General features: G+C 42.3%; 1 protein-coding gene across 1 annotated transcript in view; it reads right to left on the bottom strand.

Moving 5' to 3' along the window:
* The window catches only part of LOC125485984 (mediator of RNA polymerase II transcription subunit 13-like), a 149,617-nt gene extending 136,570 nt beyond the window's left edge, over positions 1-13,047 (bottom strand). The window contains exons 1-2 of the mRNA XM_048611710.1: positions 13,033-13,047; positions 12,382-12,502 (exon numbers count right to left, since the gene is read on the bottom strand). Of these exons, the coding sequence (XP_048467667.1) occupies positions 12,382-12,502; positions 13,033-13,047 (136 nt within the window). The remainder of the gene's footprint in view (positions 1-12,381; positions 12,503-13,032) is intronic.
* Positions 13,048-14,450: the final 1,403 nt, after the last annotated feature.

The following is a 14,450-nucleotide window of genomic DNA, read 5'->3' as shown; positions in this document are numbered from 1 at the left end:
TTTGAGAAGTTCTCCATATCAGCACAGTTTGAGTCAATGTGATTCAGCCCATTCCATTCAAGTGAATAAAGCCAATTCCCACAAATTTGAATTTTTGGCTCTGTGATAGTAATATGAATTTAGTTACATCGTTGTAGCCACAATTAAAGGATCATCACCTCCATGACAAATATCCATAAGACGCTAAGAATTGAAAGAGCTGTATCTTCGATTTGTCACCATGGTGTTACAAACAGTTGACACAGTTGAATATTTAAAGGTGATTTATGCTATCATGTGTTTGGGATCATAAGTTTAACCAATATCTACAACTGCCTCCTTAATTATGATTAAAATATTATTAGCTTTAATTAGCTTCATAATAATACCACATTTGGCTTGCTGTTGTGTGGAAGATTCCAGAAACAGCCATCTTGCATTCCAGAAGATCAGCATCTAATATATTGTGCATCGAGTAAATATGTAAATTCTTTGAGCTGGAGAATATTCATTGAACAGGAATAATTAGTAACTATTATTCAGTTGAAAGCAGATTAATGTTGTATTAATAAATAATTTGAGAATTTTGAATTATTCAGTTCTTTGAGCATCTATATTCAGTGCAGTCAGGTGAATTTTAATTTTAAAAGTAGAAAAGCCATAAAGATATTGAAAAATTATTGTATTTGCCCTTGTGGATTCTGAAGTTACAACCCAGCTCTCACCTCCGGGCTCCCATCTGACAAGTCTAGCGTGTGTAATTTTTCGACATAACTGTAACCATCCAGTGGGAATCTCAATCATGTGCATTGGACAGACTCTCTTAAGCCAGGTTCCTGCGTGCTGTGCAGTGTAGCTGAGTGTAAGACAAGTTGGCATCAATAAAAAATGCATCAAATAGACAAACAATTGGCCAAAACCATTTTATGACATCAACCTTTGAAGTCTTTTTAATTTTTTAATGCATTTTCAACTTAGCCAATGTTCCTTTACACTGAAGACGCAACATTTTCTTTGGTGCGAATGAACGAAATTGTTCACATTTAAATACGGTTAAAAGGACAACCATGCAACAAAACATTTCCTCAGTACATTGAGCACAGCCCTAAGCCAAACATCCCATGATCTTTCTTTGACTCTCACTTGAATGACAGAAAAACAAATCCCATTAGATTCATGCAAGGACAGTGGCATAACCAAATTAAACAGCACACTCGACTCTGTTCATGCTTTGATTTATTAGATGCCTAAAATCTAAAAAAAACTAATAATTAGTAATTGCCATATGAGTAATTACAAGAGTTGGAGTGTCATTGTTCACAGATATTGACATTTTTCTCTGTGTTTCGGGAAATGAGTAGTTATCCTGAGGGGAATTAGCCGTACTTTTTATCTTTTTTTCAGTGAGGCAGGAGTTGTGAAAGTGCATTCGATACTGGGGTGGGGGTTGGGTCAGTGAAATATGATTCCATTATATGTCCTTGAGTTAAACTTTTCAGTTTCCACTTACAAACTTGTTCAATTGCAGTTCAAAGTTTTTACAGGTTTTTTTTCTACATCAATAGTATAATGCCATATGTTATCGTTCGACTAAAGTAAAACAAAGAACTGTGGAAGCTGGAGATCTGAAACAAACTCAAACAGAAATTGCTAGGGGAAACTCAGCAGGTCTGGCAGCATCTGTGGGAAGAAAACAGAGTTAATGTTTTGAGTCCAGTGACCCTTTTTCAGAACAGTTCAGAACAGTCTTCAGAAGTTCACTAGATTCAAATGTTAACTTTGTTTCTCTGTCCATAGATGCTGCAGGACTGGCTCCAGGCTTTCTGTTTCATATGTCATCATTCCATGAGTGGATTTCAAATTCCTGACTCAAATTTTAAAATGATTAAGTGACAGATTTTAGGTGCAATTAGCTGCCAGTTAATTTAAAACTGGCGGGTATGCCCAACACTGAACATGTTGTTGAGTAGCTGCACATCTGAGGATAGCAGGAATTCAAGCTAACCTATGCTGCACTAAACCAGTTTGCCTGGGGAGGAGCATTGTGACTGGAGTAGATGCTGGAATTCAGTCTGGAAGTGATTTGATTTGGACACAGAAAGCTGTAAAGTGGCAGAGAACTGCTTCCAGATTTTCTGAAACTGCACTGCAGCCGGAGTGTAGAGGGAACGAGGAACGATGTCATCTCTCCACTGGGGGCAGAAGGCAGTGTATTTTCTAAAGGCAGTGGGACCAGATAGCCGTGGCACTTAAGGCTGTACGGCAGAGTGTTGCTGGAAGTTCAATGACCTCACACGTGTGGTTAATGTCCGTAAATGCAAATTCAATTGCCACTCTACACTCAATTCTAATGTCCTTACCGCCATCACTCAACTCCTAACAATCTTTATCAATCACAACCCTGAAATCTGACACAAGAAGCTCGAAATCATCCAGAACAAAGCAGCCTGCTTTATTGGCACCCTACCACCACCTTAAACGTCCTCCATCACCAATGCACAGTAGCAGTGGTGCGCACAATTTATAAGATGTGCTGCAGCAAGTCACCAAGACTCCATTGGTAGCACTTTCCAAATCTGAGACCTCCAGCACCTGGAACAACAAGAACCGAAGGTGACTGGTAACGTTACCACCTACAAATATTTCTGTCAACCACAGCCATCTTCACTGGGAATTATATCATCATTCCTTCAGTGTTATTGAGTCAACATCCAGAGCTCCTTCAGGATTAGTGCTGTGGGTGTATCTGCACCATATGGACTGCAGCAGTTCAAGAGAATGGCTTACCACCACCTTTCCAAGGTCAGCTAAGGATGGGTAACAAAAGCTAATCCGACCAGCGATGCCTACATCTATGATATTTTTAACAATACAATTCTATCTAAACCTCACACACTTGACACTGCTGTGAACCTAACACTGTCATTTCTGACCTTGTACACGCTGTAATCTTTTCAACGATGATAACATTACCTAGACACAATACACCATATTCACTGGTACACTTGCCCCTCTCTTTAAAGGACAAGTTACCTATAACCGAATGCAGCTTTCAGGTGCTGCTCACCTTTGGGCATGGTTGCATACTCTAACCCAGATGGAGGATATGGTGCTGGCCATGGCTGAGGTTGTGGCTAGTGTCAGGACTCAAACCCTCCTATTTAATCCTCAATTAATACACTTGCAGATCCAACCATTTCACAGTGTCTGCTGCTGTCTCATATTTCATTCCAGGACAAGCAGACGTCACCTAATACAAAACAAAGAATTGAGGGATGCTGAGCATGGATTATAGGTTCTGATGAACAGTCACCAGACTCAAAGTGTTAACTCTGCTTTCTCCCCACAGATGCTGCCAGACCTGCTGAGTTTCTCCAGCAGTTCCTGTTTTTGTTTCAGACACTGCCTAATATCTGATTGCAATAGTGGAGCAGTGCAAACTCAACTTGCTGTAATGCAGGCTCAGGCTGCTTCAGTAATAGCTGTGAAAGCTAGAGATCAAAACGAATATCACAGCCAGCCAGAAACCTGTCTTCGAACACATTGCTAGCATTGCCAAGGTACTGCACCAGGGGAAGTGGCACCATGGACTATCCTCTTTCAGGATGATGGCATTCATTCTCCTATCCCTGCCAATCTGTCTGTAACCTGGTCACCTGTTAGCCAGCTCAAACTACTGTTGCCAAAACCAAGAGGCCCAGTCTGAAACAAAAAAAGAAGTTGCTGGAAAAGCTCAGCAGGTCTGGCAGCAGCTGTGAAGAGAAATCAGAGTTAATGTTTCGGGTCTGGAGGAAGGGTCACCTTTTCCAGCAACTTCTGTTTTTGTTTCTGATTTACAGCATCCACAGTTCTTTCGGTTTTTATTTAGGTCCTGTCTGAAGCTTGGCTGCCTTGGCCTAGCTGTACCCAATGTTTCTTACAAGGCCTTCTAAAGTCACACCCAGTAAAAGTCAGTAGTCCTTCACCAGCCTTGCTGCAGCTGTGTGGTAGCATCGCACAAGGATGGGCAAAGGCACCTGTTGATATGGTTTTTGGGGAAAGCAACACTGCCTATATGTTAACCCTTATAACATAGACCATGAAAGCTCAGTTCTTGTTGAGACACATATCTTGATGTTTATGAACAATACCAACTATTTACATTGGTATAAGATTTTGGACTTAGACATAGTCTGGCTTATGGGTTTACTGACCACAATTAAGCAAAGAGACAGTAACTGCAAGCATGCTGCTACTATTGTTACTGCTACTGCAACAGGAGGTGCCTTTACTCTGCAATGCCACATATCATGATGCCACCTAACTGTCTTAAAGGTACACTGACTCTCTGGTCTGGGATCAATGCAATAATAGAACATCACAAAACAGATAACGGATGTAAAGGATGATTACTTTATGTTTGGATGGCTTGATTTATAAATTTGTTTTGTAAAGCTTATTTAGTGGTGGCTTTATTTGTGCATGGCTGAGAAGTAAACGGTGTGATGGTCAGTAACAAAGGCAAGGCAAGATGTGAGACTGTTGGCAAATTGGGAATTGGGCTTGCAGTAACTGGTATTGCAGCCAGATGAGTCAACTATTGCAAAGTCCAGACAATACAAAGGGACTTGTACTGATTGCCAATCTCAGTTCCTCCTCCACTCTTCGTCCTCTTTCTCCTTAGCTGGTCACTGTCAAGCTGGCTGTAAGATTACCTTGTACTTCAGGAGGACGCTAGAGTAGTTTAGACTGTGGATATGTTGTTTAAGCATGCCAATGGTCAGGTTCATCATATATTTGAATGACAACATTATCTTTGTTATACACATATTGTCTGAACATCTATGGATTGCACAGTAGAGTTTGAATCAGTCTGCCTCAGGATAGCCCTCGTCACCCTGTAACCACTCTCTGGTTTGTTGTGCTGGTTCAAATGTGACTGAGACAGAATGAAAGCATCATTGCCACCAAGATACCAGGAGGTAAACTACATAGTATGTAGTGAATGGCCATGCACTAGCTCAATGTTAATGGAGTGGAGCCTCTTTCAGTAGCAATACATCTTTTGAGGTGAAATGTGGTGCCCACAGTGCAGTGTGCACACAGTCAATGGCACCCTATGCTTTGGAGACATCTGTAAACAAGTTTGTAAACCTGAATGCTCACTCAAACTGCTTCTCTGGCAAAAGAAAATGAAATTCTATAGGTGCTTTCCATGCACGGAGACTTGCTGTGCAAGAGTGGATAGCATTTCACAAGATGTGACAAATGTCACCCCTGCCCATTAGAAAGGAAAAGTGTCATCACTGGCAATAGCCTTCTCACCAGCTCCAAGGCTGCAGTAAGTGTTTGATTCCATGAGAACGTGCTTACTGAAGCATTGATTTCTCATTAATTGTTCTTCATTGAACATCAGGTCAGAGGGTTGCTCCTTGAACATCCTGGTTTGATAAAGCCTTCCACTGGGAGCCCTTCTACCCATCACCTTACTCTCTCTTCCAGCAGCTTCCCTCTGTCACATCTGTTCATTCCCCCTATCACGCTTTCGTCCAAAGGAGGTGCAGACTATGTCATCCATGCCTGGGAACAAGCAGGTTTCTGCAGAATTCCCCACGTCAGGGCACAGGGCAGGGTTTTATCAGCCCTCAGGAGACAGGCTGGGAGATGGCAAGCCTTGTTAAGTGGCAGCAGGAGGAGCAAGAGGGAAGTCAAACATCTTCCCTGGTGCCAGGGAGTTTCTTCAGTGACAGGAATGGCATGACTACCTGTTTGCCAGACACTGGAGGCCAATTAAGCCAGCAAACACTTCTACAATCCCGTCAAGAACCAATAAAAAATCAACACACACACTGGGGAAAATCTTATGGTTTTCCAGATCTGTTTGGCTCAGTATCTCATCAGGAACTGAAGTTGAGTTGGATATGAACACTGATGACAATAGATATTGGCAGAGGTTGCTATGTGTGTGATTTCTTTGACATATCATGTATATTTTCTCCTGTCCTTAATAATTTTAGGAGCTAACTAGCATAATAGAATTAGTGGACACTATGGCTTACAGGCAGAGATTGTTTTACAATGACTAAATGTTGCAGTATTAAGCCTTTTCCTAGCGATATATGCATTTAGAAACACAACTTGCACCCTGCACAGATCTAACCTCAAACCTGGCCATGTTAAATAAATCCAGGCACTTGCAAGAAGCTAAGTACAGGAAACAGTCAAAACTGCTTTTATAACATTGCTGGTCCTCCCCAAAACACACAGCACATTTCATTAATCATGGGCTGTCTACACCGTTGCATCCCTGAAATTAATCTAATCTTAGAATTGGTGCCTGAAGCTCAATTTTTAATATAGACAAAGCAAACTGCTGCACGACATGAAAACGGCAGCATTGTGTTAATAGAGTTGCTGACCTTCACAATTCAAGATTTTACAAACCATTTGAACATTAGTTTTCAAATGTAACCTGTAATAGATTAGCCCTTCACATCTGATAATGGTAAAAATGCAAATAATATTGTTATTTTGGAAATATGTACATTTTGATAGTTTTATGAAGCAAACAGTCATACTCTCATGTAGAGGTTGACTGAATTATTGCTTCTAGACATAAGGGATGCTTAGGAAAAACAGCAGTGTTTTTATTGATTAAGATGTATCATACTAATGTCAGTTTGATGGCAATCTTAATCGAATCATACAGGTATATTTTCCTCCAGTTGCTGATGTGGCTGAAAGTGCTAGAGAAGCCAGATTTATTTGCACCTTGACTTTTTTTTTACTTGCGTTAAGGAAATGTCCCTTGCGAATTGCATTATTCATTTGCACCGCATGTCTTTTGGATTCAAAACTGCTCGTGAGCAATTCCAAAAGATGGTTTCATCAAGGTCAATTTGGATGCACAGTGAAATCAAGCCCCACTAATAATGTATACTTTGTTGATATACTCATTGCCTGTTTTAGTTCCCCACTGTTTCCTTATTAAATAATTTATCTTTGAAACAGAAGGGGAAATATTCATGAGTGGACCCAAGTATTTTGTTTATCGGGTGGTGGTGATGTGCAAGGCTAAAGTCTCCACAGACAACAGTCCTTTCTCGAACTGTCCATGCTTCACATATGTGATGATATTTGTCAGTGTTCGGACACTGATTGGCCACAGGGTACTTCATAAAAAGCCAGGCCCTGATATACTCCAACGGTCACGTATGCCCTCTTTCAAGCAGAAGTAAGGAATCATGAGTTGGAGGCCAGTTTATATAAATGTCACCAATTGTTATGCAGTCCTCACTGTTTAATTCAGACAAAAGCTGCTAACCATTATTATCTCATAATGTTGAGATGTTGGTGTTGGACTGGGGTGGACAAAGTCAGAGGTCACACGACACCAGGTTATAGTCCAACCGGTTTATTTAAAATCACAAGCTTTCGGAGCACTGCCCCTTTGTCAGGTGAAGTTAGGTTTGGTTGTGTTTTGAATGTACAGCAGTGTAAGAAATGTGATGTAATGCACCATGTGACTCCTGTATGTTAGCAATCTGAACATAGTAACTGTACAGTGAAGAACTATGTGTACATACACAACCATCTTTGAATAAAGAATCCACATTATTGTTTCACTGACCCTGCCTTGAGTAGTTAGTGTTTTACATATACAAGCTGCTATCACAGTGAACACAGCACCACTTAAAGCATGAGATAACACGGTGTAGAGCTTGATGAACACAGCAGGCCAAGCAGCATCAGAGGAGCAGGAAAGCTGACGTTTCGGGTCCCAGTAGAAGCACATCACTTAGTCAGTTTGCACCTCATGAAGGTCCGATGTGTAAGATAGCTGGCTAATAACCTTTTCAACTCTAATTTAGTCTGACTGTCACTGATGATCCTTATCATAGCACTTTGCTTACATTTTGTCCACACACAATTGCATTAAATTTACATCAAAACTTCCAAACATTACACACTAGTTGTTGCCTTTCCTGCAATTGTGTAAAACAGGTGAGTCAGCAGCCTGTTTTATATTGTCCCCTTTACCAACTTTTATGTTCATTAAATTAAATGAGAACTGTCCATTTTGCTGTAGGGCACACATTCAGAACAAGATGCATAGCCCTTGTTACATACATGCATTTTAAGGCGTCATACTGCATGCACACGCTCTGACATCCAGATCTGTCTGCAGGACTGGTATACATTGCTCATTGTTCTTACGGTCGCATTATCATCTTTGGAATGAGGAACATTCATACAGATCAGCTAAATGCCCAAATGTTATCAGGCCACAAGCTCTCTGCACAGTCACACTCAAGGCACCGGCTATGTCTGGAGATTACACTGTCTTGTATTTGATAGTTCTGTCATCAATAAATCCACCAGAGATCTTCATATAAACAGAATCTACTTCATTAGTATTACATTTACATAATGCAAGAATATTATTGCATGATGACCAGCTAGGATTTTACATTAAAAAACAACAAAACCAACATGTAGAAAAAATGAATCTTGAAAGTTTAAAAGCCAAGCAGAGCAGCAGCAACAAAAATATATCAACAATTCAGAAGTTCCGGCAATACAGAAAAGAGAGGGAGATTTTTGTAAATTGAGAGTATCACCAACTTGGCCAAGCTTGCTCAGCTGGCCAGCTGATTCAAAGCCAATCTAGCTGAAGACTATTTCAAATGTGAAGACCATCAGGAATCAGCCCAATGCTGAACAAAGATAAAGTATGTCCAAATTCAAACAACATATAGAATAGGCTGGGACTTTTTTCACTGGAGTGTAAGAGGTTGAAGAGGTAACCTTATAGAGGTTTGTGAAATCATGAGGTGTACAGATAAGGTGATTGGCAGGTGTCATTGCTCCAAGGTGGGGAATTTCATGACTAGGGGCCATATTTTTAAGGTGAGAGGAGAAAGATTTAAAAAAGACACAAGGGGCAATTTTTTTTACACTGAGAGTAGTTCGTGTATGGAATGAACTTCCAGGGGAAGTGGTAGTTGTCGGTACAGTTACAATATTTAAAAGAAATTCAGATAAATTCATGAATAGGAAATGTTTGGAGGGCTATGGGCCAGGAGCAGGCAGGTGGGACCAGTTTAGTTTGGAATTATAGTTAGCATGGACTGGTTGGACTGAAGGGTCTGTTTCTGTGCTGAATGACTCTATATAACAAAGTAAAGCAGGCTGCATTCAAGAATGGTGCAAAACTAGCAGAATGAGCTGGAAATGAAGCTCCAAGCCAAAATATAGTAAGGAATACCAAGTACAATATTGAAAGCACAAAAATCGCATAAAGTTAAATATAACTGAAAAGACAAAACAACAGCAGGAAGATGGATACCAAATCCCCCACCATGAACTGGAAAGATTATTTGCTATCTGAATTCACACTCTTTACACAAACAATGGAGCTATGCTTCAAATCAGAAATTCCTGGAAAACGTCAGCAGGTCTGGCAGCATCTGTGGAGAGAAATCAGATTAACATTTTGGTTCCAGTGACCCTTCTGCAGAACTGATGGTAGCTAGGAATAGGTTGGTATATATGCTGACAGATGGATTGGAGGGTGGAGGAGTAAACAATAGGTGGAGATAGGGCCCATGAAAGAGAAAGAGAACAGCAGGTAGACAGACAAAGGAATGGGTAAATGTCTGGGAGAGTCAATTGCTGCTAATGGGGACCACAGAGTGCAGTCAGTTCTGAGGGAGATAGGCGCGAATGGATAAGGCGAGGCAGAGAAATTAAAGTGAACAATGTCACATCAACAGTTCTCAATGAACAGGTCAACAACAGGTAAAAGATCAGATGGAGGGTTCCAGGTGGAGGGATAGTGTTGGTGGTGGATGAAGGGGTCTATGGGACAGGGACAGGTCTCTTGCCCAAAGAAATGGGCACGGAGGTGAAGATGAATTCATAGCTGTAATTCATCCATGTGGGGGCAGAGAGGAATAAAACTAAGACCTTTGGTGAGTACAGAACATTCAGCATTGGAGAGTGGGAAGTCAGAATGGATAGTAAATACACAATAGGAAGTGGGGTTAGGAGAGGGGATGGAGTCAGAGGGACATTAAGGGGAGGAAGATTCCAGAGGGGCATTGGGTATCTCTGAGTTGTTGCATTTTGCATTCCTTCATGTCTGAAAAGAAAAGAAAAAAGGTTCTTATTAGAATGTTGATTAAACTGGAGGATGAAGTGTAACTGGGGGGCAGGACAGCTCTGAGCCAGCGTGAAGCGGTGCTGATGGAGAGAGGGGCTGAGAGTGTGCGTATGGTGACACATTGCACTGAGGGTGGATCTCAGGATATGGAGAGAGCAGCTGTCTGAAGTACATTGAACATCACCGAGATATCTGTGATCCTGGGTGGATTCAAAACACAAAGGATGAAAATTCAGTTGGAATCCCAACTAATCGGCCCCAGTTATGCCTGTCCCTTACATACCATTTTTCCAGACTTATTTGGAATTTGGCATCCAATTTCCGCCCTGTTCTCACCATTACTTGGTTCATCTCTGACTCCTCCCTTCCCATCTTCAACATGTCTGTATCCATTTCTGTCTATCCATTATCTTGACTGTACATCCTCACACCCTGCTTCCTGTAAAGACTCTATTCCATTTTCCCCATTTTCTCCATCTCCGTCATATCTGCTCTGATGATGGTTCAAGAGGGCCTCAGAAAGAACCACTTTCTTCCTCAGCCAAGGATTCCCCACCACTGTAATTAACAGGACTCTCAGCCGGGTCTGTCCTCTCTCCCGCACTTTGGTCCTCACCCCCTTCTCTTCCCTCTTACAACAGCGATAGTGTCTCCTCACTTACCACCTCACTAGCACCCATATCAAAAAGAACATTAAATGCCATTTCCACTACCTCCAGAGAGAAGCGACCACCAGGCACATATTCCCCTCCTGTACCTTGTCAGCCTTCTGCAGGGACCATTAGCACTGGGACACCCTGGTCCACTCCTCCACCACTCCCCACACCTCCCACAGCCCCACGACACCTTGCCTTGCAATCACAGAAGGTGCAACACCTTTCTGGTTACCTCCTCCCTCCTTACCATCCAAAGTCCAGACACACCTAGCATTTCTGCAATTTGGTAGCTGCCCAGTGGTGGCAACACATATCTGGAATAGATCATAAATTTCATTGCTGTGCTCCCACCTAATGTCAGGAGACTCACGGCAATGTATAGTTCAAACCTAAGGCTTCTCTGGTTGGTATTGTTGAGGACCATATTGTACTGAATCACTATTGCAGCTGGTGCTTATGGGTCATGCGCTGAGGTGCTGAATAACATGGAAGTTCTTTGTAGCCAGTGGTGAGCTGAAATTACCAGGTGCCCGCTTTGATTTCCAAGTATATAATTCTCCCTGTCTAGCTTGTTTGGCATGTTTAGTAAGATAGGAAGTTGGATAATAATGAGGTGAGTTGTGGCGGTAACAAGGTGTTTAATAACTGAGAGTCCCCCTTAATTGGCAACTCAATGCTGCCTAATGTGTAAAACCACCTGACCAGCTCGGCAAATGCAGAATGTACAGCGAGGTGCTCCTGACGTTGAGGTAGGCTTTGCTGGACTTCTTGGCCAATTCTGCCACAAATCATGCCAGGGCTCTCATTGCTCAGGTTGTTATAAAATTCCGCCCACTTTGTTAGTGATTTCACTGCTGTTTGTGGGATCTTACTGTGTGCAACCAGAGGCTGGATTTCCGACATGACAACTGTGACTACACTTCAACAGTAATCGAATTGTTGAAGCACTTTGCGTCATTCTGAGGTCAGGAGTAGCACTGTGTAAACGGAAATTCTTCGTTCCTTTAACAAAAACTGAAAATGCAGGAAAATCGCAGCAGGCTAGGTAACATTGCTGGAGAAAGAATCTTTTCGGCCTATGATCTTTTCTCAGGACTAGAAAATGTAAGAGGTGTAACAGTTTTTGCAGAAGTACAGAGGGAAGGAATTAGGGGAGGGAAGAGTTGCAGGTAGGAATGAAAGGAAAGGGCTGTAACCAGATGAAAGGCAGGCGTGATAAAATGACAAAAGGAATGGAGGCACGAGGCAAAAAGAGATGGTAACGAGACATTGTTGAGAGAACATGTAAATGGGCATTGCAGAATTACCAATTGCAGAACTCCAAAAGCAGCAGTCTAGATATGATACATTAGTTAATTAGATAAAGAAACTATATACCCATGGCAATTGAGGATTATTCACTGATATCAGAGTATACTGATACCAGGCTGTTGACTTGGAATGTGTTGGTTACATTAAAGTTGTGAAGGCAGCAGCTTGTTCTCTAGCTAATGAATCATAACAGTTGACAGAGAGATCCGTGGTGCAGTGAACAAAGAAGAAAGAATCAAATTGGACCAATCCAGAAGGCCACTGCCCTAGGCTCAAAATGTACGCACACACCGTCAGGAGATGTGTTAATGCCAGATTCATCAGCCATGCTCACAAGGTAGCGCAGAACGTCACCCAAGCACAACACTATGCCATCCACGTTCTTAAGACCAACCACAACATCGTCATCAAACTAGCAGACAAAGGGGGAGCCATCGTCATACAGAATAGAACTGACTACTGCAAAGAAGCTTACCGACAACTGAACAACCAGGAACGCTACAGACAACTACCTGCTGATCCGACCAAAGAACACACCTGATCAAGACCATTGATCCAGACCTTCAGAAGTATCCTACACACTCTCATCTCATGTACTTCTCACATAGGAGACTTCTATTGCCTTCCAAAGATACACAAAGCCAACATACCTGGACATCCCATTGTATCAGGCAATGGGATCCTATGTGAGAACATCTCTGGCTATGTCGAGGGCATCTTGAAATCCATTGTACAAGGATGCCCCAGCTTCTGTCGTGACACTACAGATTTCTTACAGAAACCCAGCACACACACAGCAGTCGAACCAGGAACATTCCTCGTCACAATGGATGTTTCGGCACTCTGCATCAACATCCCCATGACAACGGCATAGTTGCAACAGCCTCAGTATTCAACACCAACAACTGCCAATTTCTGGATGCCATCCTACAACTCATTTACCTCATCCTCAACCATGTCTTCACCCTCGACAACCAGTTCTTTATCCAGACACCCGGAACAGCCATGAGGACCAAATTTGCACCCCAATATGCCAACATTTTCATGCGCAAGTTTGAGAAATAGTTCTTTGCTGTGCAGGATCCCCGACCAATGCTATACACCAGCTACATCGATGACATTTTCTTCCTTTGGACTCATGATGAGGAATTGCTGAAATGACTACATAGCAAGATCACCAAGTTTCATCCTACCATCAGACTTACTATGGACTACTGTACAGAATCAGTCTTGGACACATACATCTCCAAAAAGGATGGACACCTCAGTACCTCACTGTACCGCAAGCCTACAGATAGCATCACGATGCTACACTTCTCTAGTTTCCAGCCTAAGCATGTGAAAGAAACCATCCCTTACGGGCAAGTCCTGCACACACACAAGATCTGCTCAGACAAGGAGGAATGCGAAAGACACCTAAAGATGCTGAAAGACATTCTCATAAGAATGGGATACAATGCTCAATCACCAATCGCCAGTTCCAACGTGCCACAGTGAAAAGCCGCAACAACATCCTCAGAAGACAGATACAGGGTACAACTGATGGAGTACCCTTCATCATCCAGTACTTGCCCAGAGCTGAGAGACTACACCATGTTCTTCACAGCCTTCAACCTGCCATCGATGACAACGAGCATCTTGCCAAGATCATCCATATGCCTTCACTTCTCGCCTTCAAACAGCCGCCAAACTTTAAACAGATCATTGTTCGCAGCAAACTAACCAGCTTTCAGAACAACATCAACCACAACACTACATAACCCTGTCATAGCCACCTCTGCAAGACATGTCAGATCATCGACATGGACACTACCATCACACGTGGGAAAACCACCCACCACGTGCACAGCAGATACTCATGTGACTTGGCCAATATTGTCTATCTCATACACTGCAGGCAAGGATGCCCCAAGGCATGGTATATTGGCGAGACCATGCAGATGCTATGACGATGGATGAATGGGCACCACGCAACAATCGCCAGACAGGAATGTTCCCTCCCAGTTGGAGAACACTTCAGCAGTGAAGGGTAATCAGCCTCCGATATTCGGGTAAGCGTCCTCCGAGGCATCCTTTGAGATACACGACAACGCAGAATCACTGAGCACAGACTGATAGCCAAGTTCCGTATCCATGAAGAAGGCTCAACCATGATCTTGTGATCTCACCACACAGTGTGTCTCTGTAAAATCTTCCTTACTGTCCTGTTTTGACACCATCACCTTGATAAATTGTTATGATGTCCCTACCTTAATTAATTTGTACAATTTTTAATTACTTGTTAGTTTGGTTAAACCCTCAGCATGCGACTGTTGTACCTATCATGTTATTCCAGTAATTTGGTTTGTCTCCAGCTCCAC

The sequence above is a fragment of the Rhincodon typus genome, chromosome 24 (genome assembly GCF_021869965.1).
Source record: "Rhincodon typus isolate 14 chromosome 24, sRhiTyp1.1, whole genome shotgun sequence".
Classification (NCBI taxonomy): Eukaryota; Metazoa; Chordata; class Chondrichthyes; order Orectolobiformes; family Rhincodontidae; genus Rhincodon; species Rhincodon typus.
The sequence above is the reverse complement of the archived record's forward strand: the minus strand, read 5'-3'. Positions and strand labels throughout refer to the sequence as shown.